A 20,936-nucleotide genomic window follows, 5' to 3' on the forward strand; every position below is an offset into this window, starting at 1 on the left:
ATTGAGCCGGGTCGCTCCTTACTACAGTTCGTTACCACGAACTGTTTGATTTTATGCTTTCCTGTCCTGAACTCAAGTTTACCGGGTCTTCCCATATGGATATCCGAGTAAGTGCTTCTGATCATTTTTCGTTACTTAACTAGCAAAACAGATCTTGCTCCTCGACCACAAAGAAAATAGTACACGAAATCAGACTGGAGAAGAGTCAACCCAATGATATACCACACTGTGCTTGATGATATCCTGAATAAGATAAAGGTGCCCTTTTAGCTATAACAGGAAAAACCATGTATCGAGACTCCCGAAAAGAAGATTCTCCCTAACATATATTGTTGTGAAATAATCCACGCACTTCGCTGCACAGAAGAGGCTGTGGTACCTACCAGACGAGTTAGAATCGAGTCCAAAATACCAAATTGGTCAGATAATAGTTTTCTTCAAGAATCATGCCAACATTCAAAATTTTGGTATAAAATCTGTGTTGAATGCGGCCGTCCCAAGTGTGGAAAAGTGAATGAAGTACGTCTCCAAATTAACAGGCAGTTCGCTAAGTGTCTACGAAAACACAAGCTAAATATTGTACATGACTGGAGCCGGGCGTTTAAAGGTTTTCCAAACAAAGCCTACAAATTCACTAAGCGTAAGTGGTGTGCGAGTGATGGTCAGAATACACCTGGGGTAGATGAAGAGTTTTTTCGGTTAAGCATTTTAGTGCCGAGTTTGCTCCACTAGACCCAAATTTAGAAGCTAAGTAGGAAAAGTTACTTGATGATTAACTATCCTCTCAGCGTTTTGGGTATGTTGTAGATATGTCGATGCTTCGTCTGGCTATTTGCCGGCTGAAGAAAAAGTATTCTCGCGGAATTGATAAGCTTTGCTGAATGTATTTTGTTTACGGTACTGAGACTTGAATGATTCATCTTGAAATTTCGTATCAAATTATCTTTAATACTGGACTTGTTCCAGATATTTTTAGTGTTGCAGTTTTAACTCCATTTCTAAAAAAGAGTAAAAACCCTGCATAGTGCGAGTCTTATTGCCTTATTACTGTGTCACCTGCATTGTGTAAATTAATGGAATTATCGGTATTTGATGAGATAAATGCTGTATGCTTTTCGCCTGACAAACAGTTTGGGATTAAGCGTGGCATTAGTAGGGAGCATGTTCATGCTATTCTAGCTAATGTATTAATAGATTGTTTTGAGACAGGAGAGACTGTGAATCTTGCAGGGAACGATATACGACATGACTTCGACTCGGGTATCGATTCTCATTTGTTGTTTTCTGCAAGTAGTTGAGGTTTAAACAAATCGATTATTGTGGTTTTTAGAAACATGTATAAGAAATTTAATGTAAAAATTAGGTTCCCATCTAATGATGTTTCGGTTGTTCCGATCCCGGTTAAGAAAGGCATCCGCCATGGTGGAATTACATCACCACCTTTGTATAACAGCAGTGTCACAGATTAACAGACACGTATTATGACTAGCTTCATTTTTCGCTGATTGGACTTGTCACTGCTTAATTATGTTGGCGAAGTTCTAAATCTCAGTAGAGCAATTTTTATGATTGAAAATTGTTTTTGAGTTTTAAGAGATGAGTGAGCTACTACTGGTCTTTTTTTTAATGCAAAAAAAAGTAAAAGTCTTGACATTCCGCGGTACGTATAGACCTCATAGTAGGGCTACATTTAACCTTTGTAATCATGAGGTGGAGTCCTCGATGTTCCTCACGTTTCTTTGACTGCCTTTTTATAGGACCATGAAGTCTACTCGAGATGGAATTATCAGCAGTTTTATAAATCAAACTCGTAAGACTTATGGAGTACTTGTATCGTGCAAATCGAAATATAATCGACAGGTCCTATCTCGCCTTTATTCAATTTTTGTAAACCCCCATTTCTTGCACTTTCTCCTTTTTGGCCCATTTTTACAGCGACTGATGTGAAATGTATCAGATCAATTTATTTTAAGTATGCCAAGTTTTTACGAAATTGCCACTTTGGATTAGAAATACTTAGGTTGTGAAAAAATATAGTTTCACAGAACCAGTTCAGCGGGTAAAAGATCGGTGTGATAAGTATGCGGCGGGCTTGAATGCTAATCACAGTTTAATTTATGGTGTAATTTAATGGTGTAATTATGGTGTAATTTATGGTGTAACGCTATTGTGTAATTTAGTTTGTTGTGCCTCATGTGTTGTATATATTTAATTATTGTGGATTTATTGGTTTATGTATTTAGGCTAATGTGGATTTGCTGTTTTTCCTTGTTTTCTTGTTTGTTTTCGTTTTTCCTTTTTGTATTATTTTATACTATATTTAAGACAATCTTTTTTTGTCCTACAAATAGAAAAAAATTATCATCATCATCATACCAGTAAATTATTAAAAAGAAACTACAAAAGGGGTTTACCTCTCTCAAATCAATTCAAAACTGAAAATATTTTATAAAATGTGTTTATTTTTAATTTTTAAGAGCATTCTCACAGTTTTAAATATTATCAATTATAGTAAGGATACAATCCAAAGTGTTTTTCAAAGAGAGGATTTTGAACAAGTTGTGAAAATTATCACATGAGAAGAGTTTATCAAAATTAGAAAATTAGGTACAGGAGTAAAAAGAAAGTATAGTAAATTAATAAAATTCTGAGGACAGTTCCAGTGACAGAGCATACAAAACAGAACAGTATACAAAATAAAATAATAAAATAGAAACATACGTGCCCAGGCAAAGCTAAGAAAAGCAAACAAGTAAAGAAGCATTGAAATCATTTTGAAAGACTGTTTTGGCAACCACTAGAAGACACAGTTTAGTACCATATTTTTATCTAACACAAATACTTTCGCGATTGGAATTTACTCGGATGATCTCATGGGTTTAAGTACAGAACAAATCTGAGATAAAACAGTCGAATCAAAAAAGTAAACAAGAGTCAACACTTGCGAAGATTTAAAATAATGAAAGTTGAAAAAAAAATTGAGACTTAATGAAATAGCCGTCTCAAAATTTTTATTGGATCGATGTAGGGAAATCATCCACGAAGAAAAAAGCCGGTGGATTGTCCATTTAATTGACATTATTCCTTAAAGTTTTCCCCTAAAGTTTTGATAATTTGCTATGAAAGTAAGAAAAGTAAAAACATTTCAAACTTCTTTTTTCAGTAAAGCACAAATTATGTTTTGTCTTGAGAAAGCATGGGAGTTATCAGCCCTGCTCATGTTAATTTTTGCTCGTTTTATGTTTGACTCGGATTTTTCTTGTAGTTTCTGCTCGTTTTGAGTTTCATTTGATTATTGATAGTGATTTGTGGTAGTTTTATACTTAGAAGATTATTTAAGTCTTCCTAACTACGTTAAATGTAATAGGATGGAAGGACTAGAATGGCTTTTGAGTCTTCAACGGGGAAGTGACCGCACAACAGATATTTTTTTTTGAAGTCAAGACAAGATAATTTTTTTCCAAAATAAGAATAATAACTGATAATAGTGTATTGCAGCCATTTTAGCTATTATAGCGAGGGTAGGAATTCTACTGTACCGAATTATTCAATATGATTCTTGATCTCGTTTGTTCGGTGTCTTTTGCTTTCATATTATTAACATATATTAACATATTACATATTAATATATTATTAAAACCACAAAGAAAGAAAAAAATGACCATGGATTGTGACTTTATTTTTGCTTATTCTTGGCTTAATTGAGCTCTTTACCTTTCTTTGAAAAACTTGTTTAGTAGAAAAAGTTTTTAAATTAATTTCCATTCGGTTTTTTAGTGACATAATTTTTTATTCACTGAGAAAATATTATTTTATAACTTTTCAGTTTTTTTTTTCTATAAGATTCCATAGTATGGGTTACTATTTGCATGTTGGAGGAACTTTTTCAGCAATTTTTATTCCTAACACACAGTATTTTTTAACTTGATTTTATAGTTTCTGAAGTTGACCTGAAAAATAAAACTGAATATCATTCCTGAAAGATTCTATCGATGCTCTTTAACAACCTGGATGCACTTACACTTTTAATTTGTTTAAGTTTTATGAAGAAAGTAGTACTAGCAGTATACCCAAAAGTATCAACTTAATACCCCCAGTAGTTATCGATATACTGCTGAGGTGTCTTATTAGCAACCATAAACATAATGCCTTCTGTTTTAATATAAAGCAAAATTTAGTTTTAATGCATAGTGGGCTGATTAATAATTATGGTGGATTGACATGCCTAATATTCCTAAAGACATAGTTGCTGGACTGTTCTACTATGCTGAGCAAAATGGTTGTCTCAGAGTTTTGACTAGATGCGTTATATAGTCAAATATAAATTATAAGTCAAATATAAGTCAAATAATATAGTCAGTTATTTAGTCGGGGCGTTGAGAAACCTCCTCAACGCCCCGCTCTTTACACTAAAGTTTCTTACTGTTTTAAAAATAGAGTTAAGACAAAGAGTCAAACTTTAGCATAAAGAGCGGGACGTTGAGGAGGAAAAGCCCCTTTCATATAGGGAGTAATTTCTGTTCGTTTTAAGTTTTAATGTTGCTCCTTACTTTAATTTTAAAAAATTTGGTTTTTTATTTAATTTCTTACAAACAAAGAGATGATTATAACAAAAGCTGATAAAGAGAAACTAGACAGTAAAATATGCTACATATGTAAAAAAAAAACTCTTGAAAATACCAAAAAGCTATTTGTAAGCGTTCTATGCTAGATCATTGCCATATCTCAGGGAGTTTCAAAGGCTTAGCTAACGGTGTTTCTATTTCGGTGCCACGGAGCAAACTTTATGCATCTATCGGCCTTCGAAATCTTTCTTATAACATGAAACATCTTTTGTTACGGTTTTTGTAGATTTGGGAAATAAATTTTGATTTATACCAATTGCCAAAACCTATGAGAAATATATGTCTGTAAAAGTTTCTTTAGAGAATTATTAAAATAGAATACATACCTTGTAATTTTTATGCCTTTAATTTCTTACCCTTAAAAGTCTTTAAAATCTTAAGAATCCCTAAAAAACACAGCAAAAAAAGATCCCTTAAGTTTTCTTGTATTTAAACAAAAATTTCCTTCAGATGATGTATTTTTTTACACGCAAAGACGTTTTTATGCTCCTACCTAAACAGTTTTGAGAGGTTTAAGAAAAATTCAATACATTCAAAGCAAAATTTTTATAACGAAAGGGTCTGAGAAGCAATCTCTAATAAGTGCTATGATTTTGCACATAAATTTTTGAAAAAAAATTTACTGTAAGAATTGAAAAGATTAAATATCATTGTATCTTTTCTTTGATGTATTTAATTTAGCATACATATCTAGGAAGTTTGTCGCTAAGGTTCTTGATCTTTATAAACTCGATCCTAACTATTCCTAAAGCACGCCCTCCCTCGCATATGACATGATGCTAAAAATGATGCAACCAAGCAACTCAAATTAATTACAGACATAAATAATTTTTTTATGTACTTTAAATATATGTTAGTTTTTTGCAATGATAGATATGTAGAATATAACCCTGGAGATAAAGAAAATCCCACCAAGAAATCCTGTCTAGGCGCAACTGCCCTTTACACAAAATACATGTCCTTGTTCCGTATTCCCATGGGGGATCATAAGGTTTTAGCCATATACCCTGATTTCAAAACTACAGTGTAATTTGGCTATTTTGTAGCAGTCATTGAGGCTTTATTACTCTCTCTCTGTCTCTATAATAAAGATTTTCCCTACCCATTCTTGGCCGATTTGAGGATTTGTCTCCTTTTAATCAAAGACGTTGAAAAGAGGAAACATTTTCTTGGATATCTTGTGAAAATTTACGCACTTCCTTAAGCTTGAAAAAAAGAAATATTTTAATTGATGTAAACTTGAAATGGATCCTTAATAATGATTTTTAGGGCAAAACAAACCACAAGGTTGTCCACCTCAATCTAGTTTCTTCTATTTAAACAGCTTTAAATTGAACTTTTTACGGAGAAAAGAGCAAATCATCCTTAAAGACTAAAAGAGAGATCATTAAACTTTTCAATAATATCATCTTTGAAAAATCATTTGAGCAGAAAAGAAAGAACCAGATGTGACACTGTTACAGATTTAAGTTAACTATCATGCATGGCAATATATTTGAATTTCAGATCTTGTACAATAATATTAGAAAAAAATATTTGTTTTTTAGGTAAAAAAAGAATTTTTTTTCTTTATAAGAAATATTGCAGCTGGAGCGTGAATCCATCCGAATTCAAAAAAGAAATGAGTTCTTTTTACTGGAATTGATCAATGATATTCCATTCCTCTGCCAACGGTGAAAAACAAACAAACCTCTGTTATATTGACAAAGATAATTTGTTTGTAAGAATATAGACTCAAAATCTAGTCGAGAACTTGACCTCCCCCTTAGCTCCGCCCTATCATTGATTTTTTTAGCTGGGACCCTAAACTATACTCCCATTTACTCAACAGCCAAAAGGAAAATCAACTTCAGATTTATATCAAGAAAATGTCTGAAAATGCCTTAAGAATAAATGATAAGCTTGGCTGCTTAATAAAAAATATCTGTCAGGATTCTCAAAGGTGTGAAACAGCTTTAAAAAATCATAATGGATGCCAGACGGTTCCACGAGCCAGTCACAGAGTGGGACAGGTAGGGAATTGCCAGAAAATAATACCAAGAAAAGAACAAACTATCGAATTAAGTCACATGTCATTTCCTCTTAAATTTATGTCTAACAACCCATCCCTCCTCAATGTATCTAGATTTATCGATTAGAGGCTACGGTTATTATGCAGTACCATATTTTTAATGTCCTGTGTATACTTCCAGTTAATTTTCGAACAGTTATGTAGGCAAACCTCGATTGAATGACTTCATAGGGGAAAATACCCTTTCCTACCATTAGAATATTGATTTCAATGCCCTAAGAATAAAGTGTTTTAAAATCGTCAGTAAATTTCTTATTAAATTATCTATATGTACGATAAAAGTCTTTGTCTTCATATTTTAGATTTCTTCTTCCACGATGAGTGTTCAAAATATTTCACTGTTGCACTTAAAATGTCTTGTAGCCTATGTACATGTGTAGTCACTAGGTAAAACCGTTTAAGATTGTCTTTAATATAACTCAAAATTCTTTTTAACAAAGAGAAAAAGACAGACTATCGGCCGTATATGAAGGAGTACTGTATTCTAACCATATGAGTACTCTTGCTTTCATTTTACTGCTGCTAGAACTTTCAGCTTCAAACAGAATAAAAGCATCCAATACTAAAAATATAGTAAGAACGCATATCAATATTCACAATGTTGACGCTCTGATAATGTCCCCTAAGCTATTATATAGCAACCAATAAAGTCAATAAATAAATATCAATAAATATCAGGTTCAATAAAGTCAATATAGTCAATAAAGTTAGTTGATTGCAAGAGAACGCTGGACAGAACTGGTTGCTAAAGGCTTTGCATAGGTAAACAATTAAGTATTATGTGAAAACCTCCCTTTCCATTGGAATTATTTCCAAGGATAAGAAACACGTGAATCCTAGCTTGTGGAGAAAGGGAGAATATGTCATCAAACAGTTCGTGGTAACGAACTGTAGTATGGAGCGACCCGGCTCAATAGAAACAAAACTCTAAAAAATGGAATTTTGATATCAATAGCTACATCAAAAGAGTTGCATTTTAATGCTGATTTTAAATATATATGTTTAATTAAGATAAGTCTTACCCATCAAAAGTTACGAATCTGAGAAAATTTGCCTTATTTTAGAAAATAGGGAAAAACAACCCCTAAAAGTCACAGAATCTTAACAAAATTCACACCATGAGATTCAACGTATCAGAGAATCCTATTGTAGAAAATTCAAGCTCCTATCTACACAAATTTTCATGCTGATTTTAAATATATAAGTTTTATCAAATTTAGTCTTTGTCATCAAAAGTTACGAAACTGAGAAGATTTGCCTTATTTTGGAAAATAGGGGGAAACACCCCCCTAAAAGAATCTTAATATTAATTATAGATTTATAGTTATTATAGAATCTTATAGAATCTTAACGAAAATCACACCATCGTATTCAGCGTATCACAGAACCCTGTAGCAAAAATTTCAAGCTCCTATCTACAAAAATGTGGAATGTCGTATTTTTTGCCAGAAGACACATCACGGGTGCGTGTTTATTTATTATTTTTTTCCCCAGGGGTCATCGTATAGACCAAGTGGTCCTAAAATGTTGCAAGAGGGCTCATTCTAACAGTAATGAAAAGTTCTAGTGCCCTTTTTAAATGACCAAAAAATTGGACGGTACCTAGGCCCCCTCCCACGCTCATTTTTTTCCCAAAGTAGACGGATCAAAATTATGAAATAGCCAATTTGTTCAGTATAGTTAAAAACCATAATGACTATGTCTTTGGAGATGCCTTACTCCCCCACAGTTCCTGGGAGAGGGGCTGCAAGTTACAAACTTTGACTAGTGTTTACATACAGTAATGGTTATTGGGAAGTGTACAGACCTTTTCAGGTTTTTTTTGTTTTGGGGGTGGGGTTGAGGGGAGGGGACTATGTTGGAGGATCTTTCCTTGGAGAAGTATGTCATGGGAAAGAGTAAGGAGCGACATTAAAACTTAAAACGAACAGAAATTACTCCGTATATGAAATGGGTTGTCCCCTCCGTAATCCCTCGCTCTTTACGCTAAAGTTTGACTCTTTGTCACAGTTCTACTTTTTAAAACAGTAAAAACTTTAGCGTAAAGAGCGAGGCGTTGAGGAGGGGACAACCTTTTTCATATACGGAGTAATTTCTGTCCGTTTTAAGTTTTAATGTCGCTCCTTACTTTCAGTTAAAAAAATTAGTTGTTTTTACTTAACTAATATCAAGAAGCCCATTTCATAGAATCTTTTTCTTAGAGCATAATGACATCAATTTCTTCTTGGCTCAGTTGCCTTTGGTACCATTCCGTCGGGGATATCACTGTTCTTACGCTCAATCCTTACACCGGACAAAAGTATTTTTGACAAATTATAAAGGTCCCCGAATTAAAACATGTCTTGTGTAAGCTCTATCAAAAAGAGTCTCAAAGAAAAAATTTTGAAGAAAAAATAAATCTCGAAAAAGAGAAAAGCATAAAAAACAATAACACGTGCGGTTAATTTTTCATAATTATTACGTAACACCCACGTGCGCACAATACGTCATCCTCAGTCACATCCGGGAGTTTCCTACTCAACTAGTGGCCCGTAATCTCCAGAAAGACAAGTCAAGTGAAATTACATGACCTCCAATAAATTTGCATAGGTAAACAATAACATTCCCTATAGTGTTACGTAACACCCAGGTGAACATATTCAATAATATCACCGTCTAGAGGAATTAGAAACTTCATGTGCATCCCATCGATCTGTCTTTAAAGTTATTAAGGGGGTAATACTAGTTTTTTATTGTAGTTTTTGTTTGGTTTGGGTTTTACTTGTTTATTGATGGCGACTTTTGGTAGTTTGACGCTTAGAACTCTCTTTAGAACTCTCTTTATTAACTACTAATTACAAAAACTATAAATACATACAACCGCCCTGGGGAAGGCTCAAAGAGCCTGATGTTGGACGGCTGCAATCCTCTGATTCTCAACCTAATTTAATAAGAAAAAAAAACAAAAAAAAACAGAAACTAAAAAAAAACGGAAACTAAAGAAGGACCAAACACTCTCACTCAATTACTCTTTAATACCAGAATATAAATAAATAAAGGCTAACAATAATTAAAAAAAGAAGAAAAAGAAAAAAAGAATTATCTCCCCACTTCCAATAAATGTTTTTTTAAATTTACTTTAAACAACCCAATATGTTCCACCTCCCTAATGCCAGCTGGGATATCATTCCAAATAGCCGGAGCTAAATACTTAATTCCGAAAGCTGCACGTGTGGTGTCTCGGTACTCAACAATAAAATTATCTGCCTCTCTAGTCTCATACCCATGGAGTGAACTATTTACTCGAAAAAAACTGGTAAAAACTGGAGGACATACATCATTGCAACATCGATACGCAAAAACAGCGGCTTGATAGCCTCGAATCTGACCAATGTTAAGCACTCGTAATTTCTTAAAACATGACGCGGTATCATTCACATTTTCTACATAATTACCAAGAAGACGTACTGTTTTATTTTGTAGGATCTGCACTCTTTAAAAATTTGCATAGAAATTACTAGACCAAAGGACACAACCATAAGAAATATAAGGCGCAACAATGGTGTGGTATAATAATAAAAGAACTGGTAATGGTAAAACATGGAATTTTGCGTCGATGGTTAATCGACGCAAAATTCCCAACCCTCTAGCAACTTTAGCTGCAACAAGATCACTATGGCTCTTCCAAGATAGATTACAATCAAGCTGGAACCCCAAATAACGCACTTCACGCAGTTGTGACAGAGGCCTGCCGTTAAAAAATATCTTTTTATCAACACATGGAGGCTTACCAACTCTCCTATAAATCATAAAATTAGTTTTATTAACGTTTACTGACAAAAGGCTCAAACTTGTAAATACAAAAAATGCCTTTAATACCCTATTAACTTTCAACAACAAATCATCGACAGATTGACTAGACATAGTTAAAGCTGTATCATCCGCAAAAGTCGTAATACAACACTCAGGTAAGTAGAAACGCATTGAATCAACATACACAAGGTACAAAAGTGGTCCCAAAACAGACCCATGAGGTACACCACACCTCACTTGAAAAGGAGAAGAAAACACATCATTTAATACAACTTGAATAGATCTACCACTTAAAAAACTATTAAACCACTTTAAATAATTACCACGAACTCCAAGTGATTGTAGACGTTTGAGTAGTATATTAAAATCCACTGTATCGAATGCTTTTCTAAAATCGATGAAAACGGTCAAAGGGATTTCACCACGTTCAAAGCATTTATTTACAGTACCACAAAGGGAATGCACGGCATCCGACGTCGAGTGACCTTTCCTAAAGCCAAACTGGTTTTCACTTAACATCCCCGTTTTCATAAGGTGATCATAAAGCCTTTTATGCACAATTTTTTCAAATATTTTCGAAAAAAGGGTAGGATTGATATGGGTCTATAATTTTCAATTTCTAGCTTAGAGCCACCTTTGTGAAGGGGTATTACTTTTGCCCTTTTAAGCGCATCAGGGAATATACCGGTTTGGAGGGAAAGATTGATGATATGGACTAGACATGGCATTAAATAACACATCACCGACTTAAAAGTTTTCGGATTAATGCCCTCAATCCCTGCTGAATTCGATTTGATTGTTTTCACAACCTTCAGAATTTCATCTCCAGTACAAAGCTGAAATTCAATTTCATTTCCGATTCCTCTATCATCCACAAATTCATCTTTCATTAAATCATTATTAAAGTTCACCAACCCTTGCGCCTGTACGTTTTGCCCAACACTTGAAAAAAACTCAGCAAATTTAGTCGTGATACTTATTTCATCATTAACAAATTCACCTTGAATCAGTAGCGAATTAGGTGGAGCTTCTTTCTCCCCTCCCAATAGGTCATTAATAACTTTCCAAATTCTTTTAGTATTATCCTTATTTAAACTCAATTGGTTGGCAAAGTATTCTTTTTTAGCCTTTCTTCTCATAGAGTTTACTTTGTTGCGTATTATTTTGAATTTTTCCAGTTTAATGGCACATCCACTATTTAAATATTCAACATACGCTTGATTTCTTTAATCTGACACTTTAAGAATTTAAAGTGTCAATTTTGTTCAAGTTGTTCAATTTTGATTTAATGGAGCTCTTAACTTTTTTTGAAAGAAGTTATTTGAAGAATTTTTTTATTGATCAGCATAAAAACGCAATGCATTTCATGTATCTATTACTATCTTAAATTTGTTTTTAGAGTTTCAGTTACCAGTGAGCAAAATCATTCCTTTCTTGCAGAATTTAACCATACAATGTCCTATTTAACGAAATTTTAACTCATAAGATTAGATTAAGTTTAAGACTGTTACCAATCGAAAAAAAATAAACAGGATATGCATAGAATAATAGGTACTTCATGAAACACATACGAAGTTTACCGACCCATGAAATCTAAGGAAATAATTATGATTAAAAATAAGTAGATAGCACAATTTCAGACGACTGCCCTTTCACTTGCCAAAAAAAAAGAAGCAAAATCACCAATCTCTGACCCGTCTTAGAAACATACTTAGTAATTTACACTTATGAACACTCTTTTTTTGATATCAAGATAACAAGTAGTACATTGTTGTTGTTAACTTTTCTCTTCTTATTAATTTTAGATAACCTATGTCCCCGCATACAGAACCCAAGGTTTCATTGACAGTGGGATAAAGCAAGAAATAATCCTTGGATCAAGTTCGGTTTAAAAAATTTTTTCCAGTACTAAAAATATTAAGAACGATTAAGAATCTTTTGAATAAAAATCGTAATGTAATTAAGGTCAATTCTATGGTAGGGTGAATTTCAATGAAATTGTTTTGAAGGTGTATTTGAGGCATAATTGAAAAAATAATCGAAGCGTAAATAAAAACAAGCCATTTCATTCAAATGACTCAATCAAAGAGTTTGTGATAACGAACTGCAGCTCAATAGCAACCCGGCTCAATAGCAACCAAAACACTAAAAAATGGAATTTTGATACCAATAGTTACATCAAAATAATTGCATTTTAATGCTGATTTTAAATATATAAGTTTCATCAAGATCAGTTATACTCATCAAAAGTTACAAGTCTGAGAAAATTTGCCTTATTTTTGAAAATAGAGGGAAACACCCCCTAAAAGTCATAACATTTTAACGAAAATCACAACATCAGATTCAGCGTGTCAGAGCACCTAATTGTAGAAGTTTCAAGCTCCTATCTACAAAAATGTGGAATTTCGCATTTTTTGCCAGAAGACAGATCACGGATGCCTGTTTATTTGTTTTTTTGTTTGTTTTATTTTTCTCAGGGGTGATCGTATCGACTAAGTGGTCCTAGGATGTCGCAAGAGGGCTCATTCTAACGGAAATTAAAGGTTCTAGTGCCATTTTTAAGTGACCAAAAAAATTGGAGGGCACCTAGGCCCCTTCCCAAGCTCATTTTTCCCAAAAGTCTGAGATAGCCATTTTATTCATCATAGTCGATAAACTTAATAGCTATGTCTTTAGGGACGACTTACTCCCCCGCAATACCCGTGGGAGGGGCTGCAAGTTACAAGCTTTGACCTATGTTTACATACAGTAATCGTTACTTGGAAGTGTACAGACGTTGTCAGGGGGATTTTTTTTGGTTTAGGGGGAAGAGTTGAGGTGGGAGAATTATGTGAGAGGAAGTTTCAATGGAGGAATTTCTCATGGGGGAAGAGAATTTCAATGAAAGGGCGCAGGATTTTCTAGCATTATTTGAAAAAACAATGAAAAAATAAATACGGAAAGTTTTTCTACTGAAAGTAAGGAGCAGCATTAAAATTTAAAACGAACAAAAATTATTATGCATACGAGGGGTTTACCTCCTCGTTATACCTCACTCTTTACGCTAAAGTATTTTTAGTAATTTCAACTATTTATTCTGCGGCTTTTGTGATTCAGAGGTCATTCTTAAAGAATTGGGACAAAATTTAAGCTTTAATGTAAAGAGGTATCGACGAGGGTTGAACCCCCTCATATACGCAATAAAAAAATACGAATATAGTAGTTCGTTACGTAAGTTAATTTGTAAGTTACGGATGTTTTTTACCAATGAAAACGTTTGTAAAAAATTGAAAGTTCTAGTTGCCTTTTTAGGTAATCAAAAAATTGGAGGGCAACTAGGCCTCCTCCCTGGCTCTTTTTTCTCAAAATCTTCCGAATAATTACAATTAGTTAATGTACAAATTTCGTTTTTACTATTTATGTGCGGAGAGCCAAGATCAAAACATGCATTAATTCAAAAACGTCCAGAAATTAAATAAAAAAACAATTTTTTTTAAATGAAAGTAAGAAGCAACATTAAAACTTAAAACGAACACAAATTACTCCGTATATGGAAGGGGCTTTTCCTCCTCAACGCCCCGCTCTTTACGCTAAAGTTACTTACTGTTTTAAAAAGTAGAGTTAAGAGAAAGAGTCAAACTTTAGCGTAAAGAGCGAGGTCAAGAGTCAAGCTCCGTTAGTTCTCTTGCTGTGAAAGTTGAAAACTTTTGGCAATTCAAACCTTTGTACACCTGAGATCGTATTGGCTTTTATAGAAAATTAGTTTTTGCTCTGGTATTACATCCTTTTTCTTTTCGATCTGTTTTTTTTTCTAAATTTAAACCTTCATATTACCTCAATTTGTTTTTTAATAGATTCTTATGCTTGTTTCTATCAGAACTGTGGGAAGTCTTCTTCTTGGGTGAGGTTCAAAGACGCTAGTATTCGTAGGTTTTTGAAGTACGTGCCCTATTCGACTTGGTTCCTTTGTTCGGTTTAGAAGACATCGGTTTTACATTCTTTATTCTTTCCACTTGTTTTTAAATTTCTGCTTTTGTATGGTAAATTTTTATTTTTTAATATACTTAAGCTTTTTTTTAATAGATCTGCTGAAGACCTTCTCATCAGGTCGAGTTTAATTATGCTGGCCTTTCTTTGATTTGAGAGTACGAACTCACTTCAAGTCTTGATTTTACTGTTAATGAACCTAGTTTATTTCTTTCATATTGATAAAAAAAGTTAATTTAATTAAATATGAACAAGTCCTCTGTCCCCTATTTGACTTTCCGAAACTTCTGATTAGACTTGATTTGGATTTTTCATATATTTTATTTTTGCTATTATATTCATTTGTCGTCAAATTAGGTTCCTTTAAATTTCATCCGTTTTGTCGCTTATTTTTAATTTTGAAGATTTTTATGTTTTTACTATCAGACTTTCTCCTCAAAAGGTGTAGGTCTTCTTTGATTTTTAGAATAGGCTGCCAATATTCAACTTCCTTTTAATGTTCATTCATCTTATTTTCTTATACTTTTTTTGTGCAATCCTATGAAAGCATATTTGAAAAATCTTTTATTTTATCAAACAGTTCGTGGTAACGAACTGTAGTAAGGAGCGACCCGGCTCAATAGTAACCAAAACTCTAAAAAATGGAATTTTGATACCAATAGCTATATCAAAGGAATCGCATTTTAATGCTGGTTTTAAATATATATATTTCATCAAGTTTAGTCTTACCCATCAAAAGTTACGAGCCTGAGAAAATTTGCGTTATTTTAGAAAATAGGGGGAAACACCCCTTAAAAGTCATAGAATCTTAACGAAAATCACACCATCAGATTCAGCGTATCAGAGAACCCTAATGTAGAAGTTTCGAGCTCCTATCTACAAAAATGTGGAATTTTGCATTTTTTGCCAGAAGGCAGATCACGGATGCGTGTTTAGCCTATTTGTTTTTTTGTTTTTTTGTTTTTTTTTTTTGTTTTTTTCCCCAGGGGTGATCGTATCGACCCAGTTGTCCTAGAATGTTGCAAGAGGGCTCATTCTAACGGAAATGAAAAGTTCTAATGCCCTTTTTAAGTGACCAAAAAAATTGGAGGGCACCTAGGCCCCCTCCCACGCTAATTATTTTCCCAAAGTCAACGGATCAAAATTCTGAGATAGCCATTTTATTCAGCGTAGTCGAAAAACCTTATAACTATGTCTTTGGGGACGACTTACTCCCCCACAGTCCCCGTGGGAGGGGCAACAAGTTACAAACTTTGACCTGTGCTTACATATAGTAATGGTTATTGGGAAGTAAACAGGCGTTTTCAGGAGGATTTTTTGGTTGGGGGGAGGGGTTGAGATGAGGGGGATATGCTGGGGGAACTTTCCATCGAGAATTTGTCATGGGAAAAGAAAACTTCCAGAAGGGAGAGCAGGATTTACTAGCATTATTTTAAAAAAAAATTAAAAAATAAATGTGAAAAAGCTTTTTCACCTGGAAGTAAGGAACAGCAATAAAACTTAAAACAAACAGAAATTATTACCCATATAAGGGGCTCACCTCCTTATGATACCTAGCTCTTTACGCTAAAGTATTTTTAGTAATTTCAACTATTTATTCTACGGCTTTTGTGATTCAGGGGTCATTCTTAATGAATTAGGATAAAATTTAAGCTTTAGTGTAAAGAGCGAGGTACTGACGATGGGGCGAATCCCCTCATATATGTAATAAAAACATGAGAATACAAAAGTTCTTTACGTAAGCTAATTTATAAGTTACGTAAATCTTTTACCAATAAAAAGATTCGTAAAAAATTAAAAGTTCTAGTTGCCTTTTTAATTAACCAAAAAATCAGAGGGCAACTAGGCTTCGCCCCCGCTCTTTTTTTCTCAAAATCATTCGATCAAAATTATGAGAAAGCCATTTAGCCCCCCCCCCCCAAAAAAAAAATATGCAAATTTCATTTTCATTATTCCTCTGCGGAGAGCCAAAATCAAAACATGCATTGATTCAAAAACGTTCAGAAATTAAATAAAAAAAACGAGTTTTTTTAACTGAAAGTAAGGAGCGACATTAAAACTTAAAACGCACAGAAATTACTTCGTATATGAAAGAGGCTGCTTCCTCATCAACGCCCCGCTCTTTACGCTAAAGTTTTTTACTGTTTTAAAAAGAAGAATTGAGAGAAAGAGTCAAACTTTAGCGTAAAGAGCGGGGCGTTGATGAGGAAGCAGCCTCTTTCATATACGAAGTAATTTCTGTGCGTTTTAAGTTTTAATGTCGCTCCTTACTTTCAGTTAAAAAAACTCGTTTTTTTTTATTTGATTAACTTCTAAGGAGTGCTTTGTGCCTTTATTGAACTTTCTTTTACTGATCATTAATGTTGATTTTCATTTAGTTTTCTGCACTCCAATAACAGAATACTGATAATATATCTTTATTTTATTATTTTTGAACACTATCTGGCCTACTTTAAGATTTCCATGCCTAGAGGGGGTCCTTCTCTCCACTATTTTTCAGAGTGCTTATTGAAAGCGTTGGGGGATCAGAGGGAATACTCTTTTTATTTAATTTACACTTTTAAATATTTTTTGGACTGAATAGACTTAAATTATGCTACCTTGACCAAGGATACTAACCCTTCCTGGGCATGAGGATTTGACCCTCCTTTTCCAGCTACTTTGATTTAAGCCGTATTCATTTATTCACATTTAACAAACTCGCAAAATTTGACATCGTCTTTGGGCAGTAACTCTTTTTTGGGTTTGAGGGTTTGACCAAGTTTCTTATATATTATTTAGTCCAACCATTTCTCAAATTTTTATTGTTTTTGGGTTGAGCAAGCATAATATGAGTCCATTATCAGTGTGGTGACCTTTCTAAAGTTTGAAGTTTTGGCCTTGCTCTTCAGGTTTCTTTAATTTAGGTCTCTGACTTTTAATTATCTTTTGATTTTTCAAGTTTGAAGTTTCAAATACTTTAGGTTGGTTATTTTTATTTTTCTTGATCTCTTATGGTTTCTGAAGGGGGGGGGGGCATGTAAACGAAATTGAGTTTTCGGAAATTGGAGCTATTAACTTTTCACACCTACATCAGTACTTCTCATCACTCTATTTCACTGTCTTTTTGGGAGATCAAATAAAAAAAAAACAAGTTTTTTTTAACTGTCGCTCCTTACTTTCCGTTAAAGATACTTTTTTTTATATTTAATTTCTGAACGTTTTTGAATCAATGTATGTCTTGATTTTGGCTCTCCGCAGATGAATAATTAAAACGAAATTTGCATATTTATTGTTTTGGCTAAATGGCTTTCTCATAGTTTTGATCGAATGATTTTGAGAAAAAAGAGCGGGGGAGGAGGCCTAGTTGCCCTCCGGTTTTTTTAGAAAGGCAGCGAGAACTTTTAATTTTTTACGAATGTTTTTATTAGTAAAAGATACACGTAACTTATAAATTAGCTTACGTAACAAACTTCTCTATTCGCATGTTTTTATTACGTATATAAGGGGGCTCATCTCCTCGTCAGTACCTCGCTCCCTACACTAAAGCTTAAATTTTATCCCAATTTCTTAAGAATGACCCGTGAATCACAAAAGCCGTAGAATAAATAGTTGAAATTACTAAAAATACTTTAGCGTAAAGAGCGAGGTATTAGGAGGAGGTGAGCCCATCATATGCGTAATAATTTCTTTTCATTTCAAGTGGTTTTAATTCTGCTCCTTACTTTCAGTTGAAAAACTTTCATATTTATTTTTTCATTCATTTTTAAATCATGCTAGGAAATCCTGCGCTCCTTTCATGGAAATTTTCTTTCCCCATGATAAATTCTTCCAAGGAAAGTTCCCCTAACATATCCCCCTTTTTTCAACCCCCCCCCCCAAACCAAAAAATCCCCCTGAAAACGTCTGTAAACTTCCAAATAACCATTACTATATGTAAGCACTGGTCAAAGTTTGTAACTTGTAGCCCCTCCCACGGGTACTTTGGGGTAGTAAGTCGTCCCCAAAGACATATTTATAAGGTTTTCGACTACTTTGAATATAGTGGCTATCTCAGAATCTTGATTTGGTGACTTTTGGAAAATAATTAGCGTGGGAGGGGCCCAAGGTGCCCTACAAATTTTTCGGTCACTGAAAAAGGGCACTAAAACTTTTTATTTCCGTTAGAATAAGCCCTCTTGCAAGATTCTAGGACCACTGGGTTGATACCATCACCCCTGGGGAAAAAACAGCAAAAAAAAAAAACATCAAAAAACAAACAAACAAATAAACACGCATTCGTGATCTGCCTTCTGGCAAAAAATACAAACTTCCACATTTTTGTAGATAGGAGCTTGAAACTTCTACAATAGGGTTCTCTGATATACTGAATCTGATGGTGTGATTTTCATTAAGATTCTATGACTTTTAGGGGGTGTTTTCCCCCATTTTTCTAAAATAAGGCAAAGTTTCTCAGGCTCGTAACTTATGATAGGTAAGTCTAAACTTAGTGAAACTTATATATTTAAAATTGACATTAAAATGCAATTCTTTTGATGTAACTACTGATCCTTCTAAATATCAAATTTTCTTAAGATATGATGACCTTTTCGTAAGTTACAAACACCTTTCCGAATTAACATCCCCCCTAACTCCCCCAACGAGAGCGGATCTATTCCAATTATTTCAATCACGTATCTAGAACTTGTGTTTATTCTTCCCATCAAGTGTCATCCCGATCTCTCCACTCAAAGCGTTTTCCAAGATTTCCAGTTTCTAAGATTTCTCTTTCCCCCCTCCAGCCCTCTCATGTCTCGTGATCTGATTAGAATTGAAAAAGGAGCATCTGAGGCATAAGATATTTCTATATATCGAGTTTCATTAAGATCCGATCACCCCTTTGTAGGATAAAGAAACCTCGATTTTCACGTTCTCCAAGATTTCCGGTTTCCAACTCCCCCCAATGTTCCCGGATGTGGTCGGGATTCAATATAAGAGCTTTAAAGTACAAGATAATTTTAAATATAAAATTTTTTAAGATCTAATGACTCGTTCGTAAGTTAAAAATACCTCATTTTTTTCAATTTTTTCAAATACACCCATTCGTAAGATAAAGATGATTCAATTTTCACGTTTTCCAAGATTTCCGGTTTCCCCCTCCAACTCCCCCAATGTCACTGATTCTGGTCAAGATTTAAAATAAGAGCTCTGAAGTACAAGATCCTTCAAAATATCAAATTCCATTAAGGTCTGATCACCTATTCGTAAGTTACAAATACCTCATTTTTTCAAATTTTTTCAAATTACCCCCTCCCTTCCCCAGCCCACACAAAGAAAGTGGATCTGGTCTGGTTTTGTCAGTCACGTATCTTGGAATTGTGCTTATTTTCCCCACCATATTTCATCTCGATCTCTCCACTCTAAGTGTTTTCCATGATTTCCGGTTTCCAAGATTTCTGTTTCCCCCTTTCAGCCCCCTATGTCCCCGAATCTGATTTGAATTGAAAAAGGAGCATCTGAGACATAAGATCTTTCCACATATCAAGTTTTATTAAGATCCGATCACCCATTCGTAAGATAAAGATGCTTCGATTTTCACGTTTTTCAACATTTCCAGTGTCCCCCCTCCAGCTCCCCCAACGTCTTCGAATCTGGTCGAGATTTAAAATGAAAGCTCTGAAGTACAAGATACTTCTTAATATCGAATTTCATTAAGATCTGATCAACCGTTCGTAAGTTACGAATACGTCATTTTTTCAATTTTTTTTTCGAATTACACCCCCTCCCCCAGCTCTCGTAAGGAGAACAGATCCGGTCCGGTTATGTAAATCACTTATCTTTGAGTTTTTCTTATTCTCCCCCCCCCCCATTTTCATCCCGATCTCTTCACTAAACCTTTTCAAAGAATTCCGGTTACCCTCCCCCCCGTAGCTCCCCCAATGACACTGGATCCGATTGTGATTTAAATTAAGAGATCTGAGTTACGAGGGCCATTCAAATAAGAAATTTCATTAAAATCCGATCACCCCTTCGTAAGTTAAAAATAACTATTTTTTTTCTAATTTCTTAGAATTAACCCTCCCCTCAAACTCCCCCACTGAGAGCAGATCCGTTCCAGTTTCGTCAATCATGTATCTAGGACTTGTGCTAAATTTTCCAACCAAGTTTCATCCCGATCCCTCCACTCTAAGTGTTTACCAAGATTTTAGGTTCCCCCCTCCGACTCTCCTCAATGTCATTGGATCCGGTCGGGATGTAAAATAAAAGCTCTGAGAGACGATATCCTTGTAAATATAAAATTTCATTAAGATCTGATCACCTATTCGTAAGTTAAAAATACCTATTTTTTTTCTAATTTTTCCGAATTAACCGTCCACCACTCCCCCCCCCCAGATAGTTGAATCGGAGAAACGGCTATTTCTAATTTAATCTAGTCTGATTCCCGATTCGCCTGCCAAATTTCATCGTCCTAGCTTATCTGGAAGTGCCTAAACTAGCAAAACTGGGACCGACAGACTGACAGA

The 20,936-nt window shown here is 34.2% G+C and overlaps 1 protein-coding gene across 1 annotated transcript; it reads right to left on the bottom strand.

Annotated features, from left to right (window-relative positions):
* Window positions 1–11,015: 11,015 nt before the first annotated feature.
* Window positions 11,016–11,627, bottom strand: LOC136042303 (uncharacterized). The gene has a single exon (XM_065727253.1). It carries the CDS (start codon window positions 11,625–11,627, stop codon window positions 11,016–11,018), a length of 612 nt encoding a protein of 203 aa, XP_065583325.1.
* Between the last annotated feature and the right edge of the window lie 9,309 nt (window positions 11,628–20,936).

The sequence above is a fragment of the Artemia franciscana genome, unplaced genomic scaffold (assembly GCF_032884065.1).
Source record: "Artemia franciscana unplaced genomic scaffold, ASM3288406v1 Scaffold_1061, whole genome shotgun sequence".
NCBI classification, from domain to species: Eukaryota; Metazoa; Arthropoda; class Branchiopoda; order Anostraca; family Artemiidae; genus Artemia; species Artemia franciscana.

What these genes read in the sequence shown, in the direction of transcription:
- LOC136042303 (XM_065727253.1), bottom strand. Translation starts at nt 11,627, where the DNA reads ATGAGAAGAAAGGCTAAAAAAGAATACTTTGCCAACCAATTGAGTTTA.